This window comes from Macaca mulatta, chromosome 5 (genome assembly GCF_049350105.2).
Source record: "Macaca mulatta isolate MMU2019108-1 chromosome 5, T2T-MMU8v2.0, whole genome shotgun sequence".
NCBI lineage: Eukaryota > Metazoa > Chordata > Mammalia > Primates > Cercopithecidae > Macaca > Macaca mulatta.
Window position 1 is genome coordinate 97130150 of NC_133410.1, and position 18460 is coordinate 97148609.

At 36.6% G+C, this 18460-nt stretch overlaps 1 protein-coding gene across 1 annotated transcript; it reads left to right on the forward strand.

Moving 5' to 3' along the window:
* The first annotated feature begins 488 nt into the window (after nt 1-488).
* Nucleotides 489-11576, forward strand: IBSP (integrin binding sialoprotein). The gene is made up of 6 exons (XM_028848180.2): nt 489-556; nt 650-700; nt 796-873; nt 4288-4350; nt 8448-8606; nt 9213-11576. Exons 1-6 carry the CDS (start codon nt 503-505, stop codon nt 9762-9764), a joined length of 957 nt encoding a protein of 318 aa, XP_028704013.2. The 5' UTR covers nt 489-502; the 3' UTR covers nt 9765-11576.
* Nucleotides 11577-18460: the final 6884 nt, after the last annotated feature.

Below are 18460 nucleotides of genomic sequence, written 5' to 3' on the forward strand. Positions count from 1 at the left end.
TCTTGGACTCAAATGATCTGCCCACCTTGGCCTCCCAAAGTACTGGTTTTAGAGGCATGAGCTACCACACCTGATCGAATTTTTAATTGTAAACAAACAAACAGGGCACACAACTACACTAACAATTCAATTCACTTAGCTGACACTCCCATGTCAATATTAAGAGGGCTGTTACACCAGTGTGAAGTACCCTAAGTATTCAAAATCTCTTGCAGTAATGAAAAGGTCTTCCATTGACAAATCACAGAACATAGGTTAAAACCAAGTACGGAACTCATGATTATATAAACGGATAGGTTAAATCAGTTCTATGTTACTTAAGTGGAAGGAAGAGTTTGAAAATAAAAGCTATAATTTAGTTTTAATTAGTCAAAGTGATAGTTACACAGAAATGAAAACAAATTAAATACTTCATCTTTAAGTATGAGCAAAAAAGTTATGCACTTAGTTTTAATATTTTATTAACCTTACCACTTCATTAATTCCAGAAGCAATCACCAAAATGAAGACTGCTTTAATTTTGCTCAGCATTTTGGGAATGGCCTGTGCTTTCTCAGTAAGTTCTTTATCAAAAACCTACAGTTATTTTCAGTTTTGTCTTTTTATGTAAAAGAAAAATTATGTCACAATTAAATGTTCTTTAAAACAGATGAAAAATTTGCATCGAAGAGTCAAAATAGAGGATTCTGAAGAAAATGGGGTAATTAATTTTAGCATACTTCCTTGGCCTGATTATACTTGCTGTATATTTATTGTATATTAAACATGAATATATCATTGATTTTGTTTTTGCAGGTCTTTAAGTACAGGCCACGATATTATCTTTACAAGCATGCCTACTTTTATCCTCCTTTAAAACGATTTCCAGTTCAGGTAAATACAGAAATTCATTTTTCTTCAGTTTAATTTCTATTATAATTTAAAGGAGATCAAATTTATAAAACACCTAAATTCAACTCTCACTGAAATTCAGTCAGAAAGACTGCTTACTATAAGAAGTTTGTTTTTAGGGAAATAAGGTTTATTTTCTAAGTTCTCTTTTAAAGCAGACATATATACACATAGTAAAATCATTTGAGTCATTTGGGTACAGTCTAGAATGATATAATAAAAACAAACACTGTAGCACATCGAGCTCCGGTGTTTTTGCTAACTCACAGACAAAAGTGGACAGTTTTATCAGTTGTTGACCAATTCCATCAGTGATAAGGTCACTGGCTGTCCTATTACAGCTGATTCAAAACTGTCAGACAGCTGTTTACATGTGGCACTGCCGAGTCCTTTAATTGGTAGGGGAAAATTTGACTTCATAAACATCAGAGGTCATCATTTTTTAAAAACCTTGATAATCATTGGTAATTTCTGAAGATTTGCTTTACCTTAACCTGTGTGGGTCACTAGAGCAATATGTCATACACTGGAGCATAATTATAATGGTAAAACTGCAGAGGAAAAAGAGAAATTCATGATGTGCACGAAAAAAGCTTGTGAGAAAAACAAACCATCCCTTAAATTTGTAAACAAAAAGGAAAATAACTAAAACTAAAAATAAGAGTTTCCAATTTTGCTGGGTTACCTGTGAAGGGTGCCTTTGAAAACCAGAGGGTGTGGTGTTGATTTTAAATATACAACAAACTAGGATTGCACTGTTTTTAGTACTATACAGTTTGGGTTCAGGACACCAATTATGCACCACTTGACCCAGGACTCTTGAGACACCAAAAGCAGTCAGGATGCTGAAAACGATGCCTCAGCACAGTGGCTTGGCATTGCATCTTACCATATGCTGGGCTAATCCATCTCTAACCCCTACAATGATAGGAAATGATCATTTTAAAGTATTTCTAGAACCAGCATAATTATGGGGAATTTGTGTGGCCACAAAAATATGAGCATGAATGAAACAAGAGTTGTGGGTTTTCAGAATTGTATTCCCTTCTTTGGTTCACCTCAGGCCCATAAATAAACAGTGCTCATTTGAAAGTTTGCTTCGTTCTCTTTTTTAAACTAAATGGAAATGATAATAAATTCAAGTCTCTGACTAGCTCCTAAACTTTTCTGAAATATTAGGTACATAGAGATATTCATTCCCATCTGGATATTTTTACAGATATGTATGTATGGGCCAATTAAAATGTCCATAGTGAAGCAATATTCGGAGGCATTACAGTTCTCAATATTGATAGACCTGAGGTTTGTAGATCAAGGAGATCTTTAATATACAAATTTTTTCACAAATTATATGCAGATAGGCCCATCTCAACTAATGTAGAATTTGTAAGATGGTTGTTTTTAAATAAAATTATATACAATATATCTCCCAATCCAACTGTCTGACCTAGTATTCATGACCCATAATTCTACTTTACAAAATTTGATTTTCTTTAAGCGTATTGTTAGGTATTTAGTGCCCAAGTTGTCACCCCAAAATACATTAAGCTGTATTGGCTTCGAAATTCATGTTTTCGTCAAACAAATCTGCATTTATATACAATATTTCTAAACTACCAAGTTACAATGAAATATATTATTTGGATTGCAAAGTTATCAGCAAGCTATCTACTATAGTTTATGTATCTGCTAGACTATAGAAATGAAAGTGTAAGTAAATTTAACATCCTAACCTTCTTAATTGAGAAAACTGTCTTTTTGTGATTCAAATGATATTTTATTAGTGTGTGAACTCATAGAAGGCAAGAACTTAATCTTATATTTCTTTTATCAGACTCATCTCAGCTATGATACAAGAGTTGTGGGTTTTCAGAATTGTCTTCCGTTTAAGAACTCTCATCTATCTGTGTAGACAGATGAAAGACTTCTTGGAGAATCAATTGGACTTAGTAACAAATTGGTAATAAGGCATAAATGAAAGATAGGGAAAAAATGCCAAAGATTCAAGGCATTTCATACAGCTTTTAAAGTGTTCTCACTGTAGACACTAATCAAAGAGTGATGTGGTTGAGCTAGGGAGAAAGACAGAGGTGAAGGAGCATGTAAAGTGATTGAAATCCCCCCACTGAGAGAAACAGTTCTGATTGCATAAATATACTGTCCTCTATAATTAAGTTAACTAACAAACAGAAACAGTTCAAATATAATACTCTACTCTATTCACCCTAGAGGAAGGCACAACTGTTGAGGTCATGGCACTGGAAGAACAGGTTTAATTATTCTCTTTTCCATCTGAGGTTATTCCTGGCTTGAGGTGACAAGCATTCCCTTTCCTTGGGTGGATGATGTGGCCATCTGAAGAATGAGCCAGCAGGGACAGTCCCACAGGACCTGCACATGAATGTTGTCTCACATCTGATTTCTAACCTAGAAGTCAGAGATCCTTCTGCAGATATATTTTCTAAATGCAAGACACTTAACTGGGTCATCAGAATCAAAGCTAAAAATTGCAGGGAAGGAAATGATAGAATCTTAGGTTGGAATTTTCATTTCCTTTCAAAAAGTAGCAAAACTCATTAGTTTATCATTATATTTTTATATACAAAATCTTAATTTCTTCTCATTCAACACTGAACTTGTTAGAGGGATGTTGCTCTATACAACCTCCTAAATAATTAAATGAATAAATTTTTTCTATCATAAGACTTTTACTTCACATGTATAAATTAACCTCATTTTAGTAACTGACTTTAATTAAATTTAAAGACACTAAAAATTATATGCAAATTAAATTTTGTTAAATTAAATGCTAATTTAAATTCAACAGGAGAGCTCACTATGTAAGAGAATCATCTATAGCAACTTTCATTTTATAGTAAGCTGAATGATTTCTTTTATGTGTTATAAATAAAATTTTAAAATGTTAACTATATCTTAGCCCAAGGTCTGCCTTGAACCTGCTGGAGAAGTCACAACATTTTTAGGCTGCTGATTCATTCTCCATAAAATTTAAAAATTGGACCAGATAATCCACTTGTTCTCTCAAAGTTAAACAATTCTGTGATTCATTGCCCTAGTTTTTACATACAAAATGTTTCAATATATTGTCAATGCTTTGGAAGTTGACAAATGGGACATCCAATTCGTATCTTGATCATAGTAAAATGCCTATTTTTCTCTAACTTCATTTTGCATGTGTAATCTGTCTAATCTATCTTTCTCACATCAGTATGTAGTCTGTTCTTAGTAAACAAATCAATCAAGATAGTAATACTAATTAGATTGAGTAAATATTTGTGTGTATTTTATTGTGATTCAATTAGCAGGAAATTTAAATTGCTGTTGAATATGTTTGTACACAGATAAGTGTATACATACATGTATATATATTTTTAGGGCAGTAGTGACTCATCTGAAGAAAATGGAGATGATAGTTCAGAAGAGGAGGAGGAAGAAGAGGTAAGGAATTCTGCAATCTTTTCATAATAAAGCATACAGCACAAAAAACAAATAGGAAACTAGTCTATTGCAGTCTGGACTCAGCAAATAGCCATTGTCACTTTACTAACTGCCCACAATATCCTATTTTGGATAAGTAGAATTTTATTTAGATTAGAATCCACTAACATGACCTGTTTAAAACACTATTGCAGTTTGGGGTTGAACTTACTTACAAATGGTGCTCAAAACCAAAAATGTCTCCCTTTTAAGTAGAAGTAGTATAAAATCTGATAAAAAGCAATGGAAGTAGTATAAAATCTGAAAAAAAGCAACAGATAGCATTACTTCTATTTCGGTGGATAGAACATGATATTAGAAGACAAATGAATAATAATCCTAAACTCAGTGCAAGACTTGTTTTAAGGACTGAACTTTAAAATTTAATTTACCAAGAGGGTAATATGTAAAAACTAGTTTATATCCTCTACAATATTATTGTGATTCATCAGCCTTTCATAACCCACAAAATAGGGTTATTCTTTTTAATAAAAATTTCAGGGTTGGTGTGGTGGCTCACACCTGTAATCCCAACACTTTGAGAGGCCAAGGTGGGCGGATCACTTGAGGTCAGGGGTTTGAGACCAGCCTGGCCAACATGGTGAAACACCGTCTCTACTAAACATACAAAAATTAGCCAGGTGTGGTGGCATGCACCTGTAATTCCAGTCACTCGGGAAGCTGAGACACGAGAATCGCTTGAACCTGGAAGGTGGAGGTTGCGGTGAGCCGAGATCCTGTCACTGCACTCCAGTCTGTGCAACAGATCAAGACTCTGTCGCAGAAAAAACAAAACAAAACAAAACAAAAATCATACGTCTTTTTGGGTAATAATAAAATTCATAGGTGTATAAATATCTTCCCATATAGTTTTACAGATTAGTGTAGTCCTGGGCTAAGATTCATCTACATGTCTTGGAAATTGTGCTACCATGTTTATAACTGACATTCTTACCTAAGGAAACATACCATTTAGGATGCATCTTCCTGCATAGTCAATTATAGCTATCCACTGGTTTGGGAACTTTTTAAATTCAGGTATTCTCAGGTGCTATTTATGAACAGACAATGATAATCAAAAATGGATCATGTATTAACAGCTATCTTGAAAACAAAATGGCGTGAGAATTTGAAAGTTGACGAATCATTAGTTTGGTATATTTTTAACTATAAAAGCAACATTTCCCGTATCATAATTTATACTGACAGCTTGAAGGAAGGCCTTACAAGAATGTTAAGCCGGTACCAGGAAAAATGCCACCCACTAAATCCCACAAAATTTCTCCTGGAGTTCCACATAGCAATCTTACACAAGAACTAGGCTAGGGTTATCCATTTAGTTATAGCTATTTGCTGTACAGTGATTGTAAAATTGCCTTGTCAACTACATTTCCCAACTAGATTGCATATCTTTTGGGAGTGGCTCTTCATTCGTTGTTGTGGTGGTTGAGGATTGAGGAAGACTAGGACTTCTTTGGGGGTTCTGATGAAATCAAGTACACACAAAATTTTGCCAAGGATCTCTGAACATTTAAGGTCTCCCCAGAATGTATCTGCAGACACCTCATGACCGTAGGTTAAAATCCCTGCTTTGGAGAAGAGCCATGCTACCCAGTTTTATATCTCCTCATGCTGTCTAACATAATTTCTTATACATATATGTTGCCCAGTAAATATCTGGTGGTTTGGTTTTGAAACTTTAGAGGAATAAATGCAACAAACTTCGTTCATTAAAAGTAGTATGAGGAGAATACTTAGGCATATTTTCTATTTGGTGATCACACATTTTCTTTTTCCACTCCTAAACTATTTAGTCTCATAAAAGAAACTTTTATTGAAATATACATAATAAAATTATCCTAATTATACATCTCATTGAAATTTCAGAAATTGAACACATAAGTGAAACTAGCACTCATATCAAAAAGCAGTGCATGCCTTGTGTTCCATTCCATTCATTAACAAACTCCCACAAAAGACAACCACTATTAGATTACTTTGGCCTGTTTTGTATATTACAAATATAGGATCATACTTCATTTACTCTTTGTGTGTCACTTCTTCACTCTCAAATTTAGAGATTCATCCATGTTGTTCTGTAGTTGTAGATCATTTATTCTCATTGTCAGTATTTCATTATGTGAATGTACCAAAATGTGTTATTCTTCTGTTGATGGACAGTTGAGTAGTTTCCAAGTTTGGGTGATTACAACGTGCTGCTATGAACTTTCTAGAACTTCTTCTGGTGAACATATACATAGTCATTTCTGGAGGCCATTTCACCCAAAGTGAAATTTCAGAGTCAAAATCTACTAAGGCATATATTCAACCTTAGATGGCAACCAGCTTTCCAAAACAGACGTACTCAGGTAAACTCTCACCATCAGTGTATGAGGGTTCCAGTTGCTCCACATTCTCACCAACACTTGCTTCTTTCAGTCTTGTTAGCCAGTCTAGTGAGTTGATAATATCTTTGTAAGCCCAAATTAGTGCTATTTTTCTATCCAATAAAATTTGTGAAGCCTCATACCCATCAACAGATTGACCTATTTTCCTATTTAACTTATGTGCAGTGGAACATCCTTAAATAAAGTATCTCGGAAAAGAAAAGGTGTTGTAAGAGAAAACGTAAAAGTTGGGATATTGGGCCTTTAGTGGTGACCCTGCAACCAATAAACTGCTGTCTATTTGACCTCATACGAGTCATATAACCCAATCAGATTTTTCAACTGCAAATAGTGTATTCTACTCTGGGGAACTTTCTAAGGATGCTAGCATTAATTTCTCCTTCTACCTCTGAAAGATCTGTTGGAATAAAGCATAAACATAAAACAATAAACAAACAGCACAGTGTTTGGGGGATATTTGACACAGTTAACTTGGAGATTGTTTGGGGTATACTCTGGTAGTACTGCAACCCTTCACTGAAATAGTGAAACTTACAAATTTGATGAAACAAACATGTGGTGCTTTAGTCACTTTGTTCTAATAATAGGTAGGCTAAATATTTATTTGTTTGTTTGTTTTAAACTTTAAAAGTTATCACAATTTCTTAAAATGTGTTGAAATGAATTCAACTTTGTTTTAATAATAGGCAGGCTAAATATTTATTTGTTTGTTTCAAACTTTAAAAGTTATCACAATCTCTTAAAATGTGTTGAAATGAATTCAATTTTCCAGTATTTGTTTCAATAAATCCTATATATAGGAAACCCTGACTTTTAATATTAGCTACGAATTACACTGAGATCAACTCAATTAAAAAACAATTGCCTCACAGCACAAAATAAAGGCAAAAGATGAAATATTAAAGATTATAATAGACATTCATTTGAAGAGTATTGATTTTTTAAAACACTTCATGCAGACTGGGTGCAGCGGCTCATGCCTGTAATCCCAGCACTTTGGGAGGTCAAGGTGGGCAGATCATGAGGTCAAGAGATTGAGACCATCCTGGCCAACATGGTGAAACCCTGTTTCTACTAAAAATACAAAAATTAGCTGGGTGTGGTGGCATGCACCTGTAGTCCCAGCTACTCGGGAGGCTGAGAGAGGTGAATCACTTGAACCCAGGAGGCAGAGGTTGCAGTAAGCCAAGATTGCACCATTGCACTCCAGCCTGGCAACAGAGCAAGACTCTGTAAACAAACAAACAAAATCTTCATGCAATAATATATCACTAAGAATTTCTTGGCGTGTTTAGTTTCTTCTTTGTACAGAAAAAAATGATGTGTCAAATGCCTGAAACACAAATATTTTTTAATTGACAAAATACAAAGCAGAAATATCTAAAACATAATATAGTGTGGAGTAAGGAGGATTAAATAACTTGGAGTTGAGCTCTTAGAAGTGAGAAGTACAAATGGCATAAGCGAAGGCAGGCTTTGAGTGATCAGCCAGCTGAGGGATACAAAGTTTTTCCAAATAATAAACCTCCAACAAATGATTTACAAAGTTTTTCCAAATAATAAACCTCCAACAAATGATTCACAGCTCCAACAAATCTTGAGCTATCTTCCAGGTACAATAATTTTTCTTACTATGAATATTTCTAACAGGAGACTTCAAATGAAGGAGAAAACAATGAAGAATCAAATGAAGATGAAGACTCTGAGGCTGAGAACACTACACTTTCTGCTACAACACTGGGCTATGGAGAGGACGCCACACCTGGCACATGGTATACAGGGTTAGCTGCAATCCAGCTTCCCAAGAAGGTAACAGTGGAATTATTCCTCCAAAATGAAATTATTACCATTAATAATAATGGTAATATTCAATCTTTTTAAAACATTTTTACTGGAGTCTAAGGGTATCCTAACACTATACACATAACATTTTACACTATCTTTATTAGCTCATTAAAAAAGTGAGAGCAGATACACTTTTCCTATTTACAAATAAGAAAAGATCTTCTGCCAGACAAGTTCTCCTCCCATGTTATTACACTGACTTTTACATTATAATGGAAGACTAAGAACACACATCTAGGCATAGATAAAAGGTCCTGAGAGATACCATGACATTCCAGGGAAGAGAATTCCAAGACAGAGAAAGTGAGTAGCAAAACGATAGGAAGAATCTCCCCCAGGAAAGGCATTTTCTATAAATAATGGCACACTTTCCCCATCAAAACCCATGACAAAGGGATTTATCCTGAAGTTTTAAAGCCCCCAATCATTTTGTAAATTAAATTGGTCTTAATTCAAATAAGACGCCCAGAACAAGGCTGTCAGTATAGAATATTGTGTTGAATGAGTGATGGCCTTAAATTTTACATTTTTCACAGCTAGATTTGGGTTCTTTCAAACGTTTCCTTACAGGCTGGGGATGTAACAAACAAAGCTACAAAAAAGGAGGAAAGTGATGAAGAAGAAGAGGAGGAAGAGGAAGAAAATGAAAACGAAGAAAGCGAAGCAGAAGTGGATGAAAACGAACAAGGCATAAACGGCACCAGTACCAACAGCACAGAGGCAGAAAACGGCAACGGCAGCAGCGGCGGAGACAACGGAGAAGAAGAAGGGGAAGAAGAAAGTGTCACTGGAGCCAGTGCAGAAGGCACCACAGCAACCGGAGGGCAGGGCAAGGGCAGCTCTAAGACAACAACCTCTCCAAATGGTGGGTTTGAACCTACAACCCCACCACCAGTCTATAGAACCACCTCCCTACCTTTTGGGAAAACCACCACCGTCGAATACGAGGGGGAGTACGAATACACGGGCGCCAATGAATACGACAATGGATATGAAGTCTATGAAAGTGAGAACGGGGAACCTCGTGGGGACAATTACCGAGCCTACGAGGATGAGTACAGCTACTTTAAAGGGCAAGGCTACGACAGCTATGATGGGCAGAATTACTACCATCACCAGTGAAGCTACAGCCTGGGATGAATTCATCCATTCTGGCTTTGCATCCGGCTACCATTTTCAAAGTTCAACTCAGGAAGGTGCAATATAACAAATGTGCATATTATAATGAGGAATGGTATTACCATTCCAAATTTTCTGTAATTGCTTCTGCAAAGTAATAGGCTTCTTGTCTCTTTTCTTTCTGGCATGTTATGGAAAGATCATTGGAAATCAGGGCAATCTATCAAGCAGTACACCAGCTCATAAGATCAAATTCTATTGAATGGTTTGAGGTTGTAGCTCTGTGAATAGTAGTTTTTAACATGCCTGTACTATTGCTAACTGCGAAAACATACTCTTTGTACAAGAAGTGCTTCTAAGAAGAATTTCATTGACATTAATGACACTGTATACAATAAATGTGTAGTTTCTTAATCGCACTACCTATGCAACACTGTATATTAGGTTTGTCATCCTCATGTATTTTTATGTGACCTGTATGTATACTCTAATCTATGAGTTTTATCACAAATAAAAATGCAATCCTTCAAATGTGTTATAATTAAGAAAAGAAGTGAGAGACTCAGAACGGAAAAAGGTGAAACGAATGGAAGACTATTTCACTAAAGGAGAAAAGCTTATTTCCACTATGGTTTAAAACTAAGAGGAACTGTAAACATTTTCTTTTGGCTAAATCAACATAACTAAGACTTTACCATGCTTGTGGGCAGGGTTAGCCATATACATCAGGGGAATGAATGGCTCTTATTAGGGTTGCCAGATATAACAAACATATTGGATGCCTATTAAATTTGAATTTCAGATAAATAATGAATAATTTTTAGTGTAAGTATACCCCATGCAATATTTGGCCTTTGTGAAGTATTTTGGACATACTTATACTAAATAAATGATTCACTACCTATCTAATACTCAGCTTTATTATATAATTATTTTTTGAGACAGAGTCTCACTCTATCACCCAGGCTGGAGTGCAGTGGCACCATCTCGGCTCACCACAACCTCTGCCTCCTGGGTTCAAGCCATTCTCCTACCTAAGCCTCCCGAGTACCTAGGATTACAGGCATGCACCACCACATCTGGCTAAATTTTTGTATTTTGAGTAGAGACAGGGTTTCACCACATTAGCCAGGCTGGTCTTGAACTCCTGACCTCAAGTGATCCATCCACCTCGGCCTCCCAAAGTGCTGGGATTACAGGTGTGAGCCACCATGCCCAACCCTGATACTCAACTTTAACTGAGTGTTTTGTTTATCTAGCAATCCTACTTCTACTTGGCTTAATTTTAGCTGGGCAAGAGGTGGAATGAGGTAGAAAAAAACTCTTACACAACACATACACACAAAGAAGGGCTGATATATAAAGACTTAACAGCAAGTCACACCTTGATATAAACCTGAAATAAATTTAAAATGGGAGTAAAGAAGGAAAGTAGATAGAAGAAGCAAGAAGAACAAAAATGCATTCACCTTTTAATTGATTAACTGAAAAGATGTTTTGAACATCTACAGAGCCAGAGAATGTTCACACATTGAGCATATGAAAATGAAGAATGCTGTCTTTGGTGTAATTTTAGTCTATTAGCTACCAGTTGTGAGACTTTCCATGCATCATGACATTCATTTTTCGTAACTTTTTTCTTATTATATCTTTATTCTAAAATTTGTTTCTCAAATATTCAAACCAAAAATTTTAAAATATTCCAGCTGCATCCATGCAAACTATCACAAGAACAGAAAACCAAACACCGCATGTTCTCACTCATAGGTGGGAACTGAACAATGAGATCACTTGGACTCAGGAAGGGGAACATCACACACAGGGGCCTATCATGGGGAGGGGGGAGGGGGAGGGATTGCATTGGGAGTTATACCTGATGTAAATGATGAGTTGATGGGTGCAGCACACCAACATGGCACAAGTATACATATGTAACAAACCTGCACGTTATGCACATGTACCCTACAACTTAAAGTATAATAATAATAAATAAATTTTAAAAAAAAATTTTAAAATATTTGGTTTTAAATAAATACATATTTTTTCCCATGAGTTGTGAGGGTATGGGTGGTATTCTGTTACATGGTGATTTGTGAGATTTTGGCGCACCTATCACCCGAGCAGTATACACTGCACTGTATTTGTAGTCTTTCCCTCGCCCCCTCCCACTCTTCCCGCCAAGTCCCCAAAGTCCATTGTATCATTCTTATGCCTTTGCATCCTCATAGCTTAGCTCCCACATATCAGTGAGAACATACGATATTTGGTTTTCCAATCCTGAGTTATTCCACTTAGAATAATAGTCTCCAATCTCATCCAGGTCACTGCAAATGCTGTTAATTCATTCCTTTATGGCTGCGTAGTATTCCATCATACATATATATATACACCACAGTTTCTTTATCCACTCATTGATTGCTGGACATTTGGGTTGGTTCCACTTTGCAATTGTGAATTGTGCTGCTATAAATATGAATGTGTTCAAATATGCAATAAATATATGTGTGTTCAAATAATGACTTATTTTCCTCTGGGTAGGTATCTAGCAGTGGGATTGCTGGATCAAATGGCAGCTCTACTTTTAGTTCTTCAAGGAATCTCCACACTGTTTTCCATAGCGGCTGTAGTAGTTTACATTACAACCAGCAGTGTAGAAGCATTCCATGTTCACCACATACGTGCCAACATCTACTGTTTTTTTTGTTTTGTTTTTTGATTTTTTGATTTGGGCATTCTTGCAGGAGTAAGGTAGTATGGCGTTGTGGTTTTGATTTGCATTTCCCTGATCATTAATGATGTTGAGCATTTTTTACATATTTTTAGCCATTTGTATATCTTCTTTTGAGAATTGTCTATTCATGTCCTTAGCTCGCTTTTTGATAGGATTTTTTTTCTTACTGATTTGTTTGAGTTCGTTGTAGATTCTGGATATTAGTTCTTTGTCAGATGTATAGATTGTGAAGATTTTCTCCCACTTTGTGGCTTATCTGTTTGCTCTGCTGACTGTTCCTTTTGTCGTGCAAAAGCTCTTAAGCTTAATTAGGTCCCAGCTAGTTATCTTTGTTTTTATTGCATTTGCTTTTGGGTTCTTGGTCATGAAATCCTTGCCTAAGCCAATGTCTAGAAGAGTTTTTCCAATGTTATCTTCTAGAATTTTTATAGTTTCAGGTCTTAGGTTTAACTCCTTAATCCATCTTGAGTTGATTTTTGTGTAAGGTAAGAGATGAGGATCTAATGTCGTTCTCCTATATGTGGCTAGCCAATTATCCCAGGACCATTTGTTGAAAAGGGTGTCCTTTCCCCACTTTATGTTTCTGTTTTCTTTGTCAAAGATCAATTGACAGCAAGTATTTCGTTTATTTCTGGGTTCTCTATTCTGTCCCATTGGTCTATGTGCCTATTTTTATACCAGTACCATGCTGTTTTGGTGATTATGGCCTTATAGTATAGTTTGAAATCAGGTAGTATGATACTTCCAGATTTGATCTTTTTGCTTAGTATTGCTTTGGCTATGTGAGCTCTTTTTTGTTTCCATATGAATTTTAGAATTGTTTTTTCTAATTCTGCAAAGAATGATGGTGGTTTTTTGATGGGGATTGCATTGAATTTGTGGATTGCTTTTGGCATATTGATTCTACCCATCCACGAGCATGGGATATGTCCCATTTATTTGTGTCTTCTATGATTTCTTTCAGCAGTGTTTTGTAGTTTTCCTTATAGAGGTCTTTTGACTCCTTTGTTAGGTATATTACTAAGTTGTTGTTGTTTTTTATTTCTTGCAGCAATTGTGAAAGGAATTGAGTTCTTGATTTGATTCTCTGCTTGATCACTGTTGGTATATAGAAGAGCTACTAATTCATGTATATTAATCTTGTACGCAGAAACTTTGCTGAATTCTTTTATCAGTTCTAGGAGCTTTCTGGAGGAATCCTTAGGGTTTTCAGGGTAAACAATCATATCCTCAGCAAACAGTGACAGTTTGACTTTCACTTTACCAATTTGGATGCCCTTTATTTCTTTCTCCTGTCTGATTGCTCTGGTTAGGACTTACAGTACTATTCTTAAGAGGAGTGGTGAGAGAGCTCATCCTTGTCTTGTTCCGGTTCTCAGATGGAATGCTTTCAATTTTTCCCTGTTCAGTATTATGTTGGCTATGGGTTTGTCGTAGATGGCTTTTATTACATTAAGGTATGTCCCTTGCATGCCAATTTTGCTGAGAGTTTTAATCATAAAGGGATGCTGAATTTTGTTGAATGTCTTTCAAAAGTCGAATGAGTCTATTGAGATAATCATGTGATTTTAAAAAAATTCTGTTTATGTGGTATATCACATTTATTGACTTGTGTATGTTAAACCATCCCTGCATCCCTGGTATAAAACCCACTTTATCATGGTGGATTATCTTTTGAATATGTTATTGGATTCGATTAGCTAGTATTTTGTTAAGGATTTCAGCATCTATGTTCATCAAGGATATCAGTCTGCAGTTTTGCTTTTTGGTTGTGTCCTTTCCTGGTTTTGGTATTAGGGTGATGCTGGCTTCATAGAATAAATTAAGAAGGGTTCCTTTTCCCTTTATCTTGTGGAATAGTGTCAAAAGGATTGGTACCAATTCTCCTTTGAATATCTGGTAGAATTCTGCTGTGAATCCATCTGGTCCTGGACTTTTTTGTTGGTAATTTCTTAATTACAATGTCAATCTCGCTGCTTGTTACTGGTCTGTTCAGGGTATCTAATTCTTCCTGATTTTAGCCAGGAGGGTTGTATTTTTGCAAGAATTTATCCATCTCTTCTAGGTTTTCTAGTTTATGCATGTAAATGTGTTTATAGTAGTCTTGAATTATCTTTTGTATTTCTTTTTTTTTTTTTTTTGAGACGGAGTCTCGTTCTGTCGCCCGGGCTGGAGTGCAGTGGCCGGATCTCAGCTCACTGCAAGCTCCGCCTCCCGGGTTTACGCCATTCTCCTGCCTCAGCCTCCCGAGTAGCTGGGACAACAGGTGCCCGCCACCTTGCCTGGCTAGTTTTTTATTTTTTAGTAGAGATGGGGTTTCACCGTGTTAGCCAGGATGGTCTTGATCTCCTAACCTCATGATCCGCCCATCTCGGCCTCCCAAAGTGCTGGGATTACAGGCTTGAGCCACTGCGCCCGGCCTCGTATTTCTTTATTATTATTATTACTACTGTACTTTAAGTTCTAGGGTACATGTGCACAACGTGCAGGTTTGTTACATATGTGTACATGTGCCATGTTGGTGTGCTGCACCCGTTAACTTGTCATTTACATTAGGTATATCTCCTAATGCTATCCCTCCCCACTCCCTCCACCCCACAACAGGCCCCTGTGTGTGATGTTCTCCACCTCGTGTCCAAGTGTTCTCATTGTTCAGTCACCACCTATGAGTGAGAACATGTGGTGCTTGGTTTTCTGTCCTTGCAACAGTTTGCTCAGAATGATGGTTTCTAGCTTCATCCATGTCCCCACAAAGGACATGAACTCATCCATTTTTATGGCTGCACAGTATTCTATGGTGTATATGTGCCACGTTTTCTTAATCCAGTCTATCATTAGTGGACATTTGGGTTGGTTCCAAGTCTTTGCTATTGTGAATAGTGCTGCAATAAACATGCGTGTGCATGTGTCTTTATAGCAGCATGATTTATAATCCTTTGGTTATATGCCCAGTAATGGGATGGCTGGGTCAAATGGTATTTCTAGTTCTAGATCCTTGAGGAATGGCCACACTGTCTTCCACAATGGTTGAACTAGTTTACAGTCCCACCAACAGTGTAAAAGTGTTCCTATTTCTCCACATCCTCTCCAGCACCTGTTGTTTCCTGACTTTTTAACGATCGCCATTCTAACTGGTGTGAGATGGTATTTCATTGTGGTTTTGATTTGCATTTCTCTGATGGCTAGTGATAATGAACACTTTTTCATGTGTCTGTTGGTTGCATAAATGTCTTCTTTTGAGAAGTGTCTGTTCATATCCTTTGCCCACTTTTTGATGGGGTCGTTTGATTTTTTCTTGTAAATTTCTTTAAGTTCTTTGTAGATTCTGGATATTAGCCCTTTGTCAGATGGTGAGATTGTAAAAATTTTCTCCCATTCTGTAGGTCGCCTGTTCACTCTGATGGTAGTTGCTTTTACTATGCAGAAGCTCTTTAGTTTAATTTGATCCCATTTGTCAATTTTGGCTTTTGTTGCCATTGTTTGGGTGTTTTAGTCATGAAGTACTTGCCCATGCCTATGTCCTGAATGGTATTGCCTAGGTTTTCTTCTAGGGTTTTTATGGTTTTAGGTCTAACCCTTAAGTCTCTAATCCATCTTGAATTAATTTTTGTATAAGGTGTAAGAAAGGGATCCAGTTTCAGCTTTCTACATATAGTTAGCCAGTTTTCCCAGCACAATTTATTAAATAGGGAATCCTTTCCCCATTTCTTGTTTTTGTCAGGTTTGTCAAAGATCAGATGATTGTAGACATGTGGTATTATTTCTGAGGGCTCTGTTCTGTTCCATTGGTCTATATCTCTGTTTGGTACCAGTACCATGCTGTTTTGGTTACTGTAGCCTTGTAGTATAGTTTGAAGTCAGGTAGCGTGATGCCTCCAGCTTTGTTCTTTTGGCTGAGGATTGTCTTGGCAATGCAGGCTCTTTTTGGTTCCATATGAACTTTAAAGTAGTTTTTTCCAATTCTGTGAAGAAAGTCATTGGCAACTTGATGGGGATGGCATTGAATCTACAAATTACCTTGAGCAGTATGGCCATTTTCACAATATTGATTCTTCCTATCCATGAACATGGAATGTTCTTCCATTTGTTTGTGTTCTCTTATTTTGTTGAGCAGTGGTTTGTAGTTCTCCTTGAAGAGGTCCTTCACATCCCTTGTAAGTTGTATTCCTAGGTATTTTATTCTCTTTGAAGCAATTGTGAATGGGAGTTCACTCATGATTTGGCTCTCTGTCTGTTGTTGGTATATAAGAGTCCTTGTGATTTTTGCACATTGATTTTGTATCCTGAGACTTTGCTGAAGTTGCTTCTCAGCTTAAGGAGATTTTGGGCTGAGACGATGGGATTTTCTACATATACAATCATGTCATCTGCCAACAGGGGCAATTTGACTTCCTCTTTTCCTAATTGAATACTCTTTATTTCTTTCTCCCACCTGATTGCCCTGGCCAGAACTTCCAACCCTATGTTGAATGGGAGTGGTGAGAGATGGCATCCATGTCTTGTGCCAGTTCTCAAAGGAAATGCTTCCAGTTTTTGCCCATTCAGTATGATATTGACTGTGGGTTTGTCATAAATAGTTCTTACTATTTTGAGATACGTTCTATCAATACCAAATTTATTGAGCATTTTTAGCATGAAGGGCTGTTGAATTTTCTCAACGGCCTTTTCTGCATCTATTGAGATAATCATGTGGGTTTTGTCTTTGATTCTGTTTATATGCTGGATTACGTTTAGTGATTTGCGTATGTTGAACCAGCCTTGCATCCCAGGGATGAAGCCCACTTGATCATGATGGATAAGCTTTTTGATGTGCTGCTGGATTTGGTTTGCCAGTATTTTATTGAGGATTTTTGCATCAATGTTCATCAGGAATATTGGTCTAAAATTCTCTTTTTTTTGTTGTATCTTTGCCAGGATTTGGCATCAGGATGATGTGGGCCTCATAAAATGAATTAGGGAGGATTACCTCTTTTTCTATTGATTGGAATGGTTTCAGAAGGAATGGCACCAGTTCCTCTTTGTATCTCTGGTAGAATTCGGCTATGAATCCGTCTGGTCCTGGAATTTTTTTGGTTGGTAGGCTATTAATTATTGCCTCAACTTCAGAACCTGTTGTTGCTCTATTCAGGGATTCTACTTCTTCCTGGTTTAGTCTTGGGAGAGTATAAGTGTCCAGGAATTTATCCATTTCTTGTAGATTTTCTAGTTTATTCGCATAGAAGTGTTTATAGTATTCTCTGATGGTAGCTTGTATTTCTGTGGGATCAGTGGTGATATCCCCTTTATCATTTGTTATTGCATCTATTTTGTTCTTCTCTCTTTTCCTCTTCATTGGTCTTGCTAGCGGTCTATCAATTTTGTTGATCTTTTCAAAAAACCAGCTCCTGGATTCATTGATTTTTTTGAAGACTTTTTTGTATCTCTATCTCCTTCAGTTCTGCTCTGATCTTAGTTATTTCTTGACTTCTGCTAGCTTTTGAATGTGTTTCCTCTTGCTTCTTTAGTTCTTTTAATTGTGATGTTAGAGTGTCAATTTTTTTATCTTTCCTGCTTTCTCTTGTAGGCATTAAATGCTATAAATTTCCCTCTACACACTGCTTTAGCTCTGTCCCAGAGATTATGGCCCGTTGTGTCTTTGTTCTCATTGGTTTCAAAGAACATCTTTATTTCTGCCTTCATTTTGTTATGTACCCAGTAGTCATTCAGGAGCAGGTTGTTCAGTTTCCATGTAGTTGAGTGGTTTTGAGTGAGTTTCTTAATCCTGAGTTCTAGTTTTATTGTGCTGTGGTCTGAGAGACAGTTTGTTATGATTTCTGTTCTTTTACATTTGCTGAGGAGTGCCTTACTTCCAACTATGTAGTCCATTTTGGAGTAAGTGTGATGTGGTGCTGAGAAGAATGTATATTCCGTTGATTTGGGGTGGAGAGTTCTGTAGATGTCTGTTAGGTTTGCTTGGTGCAGAGCTGAA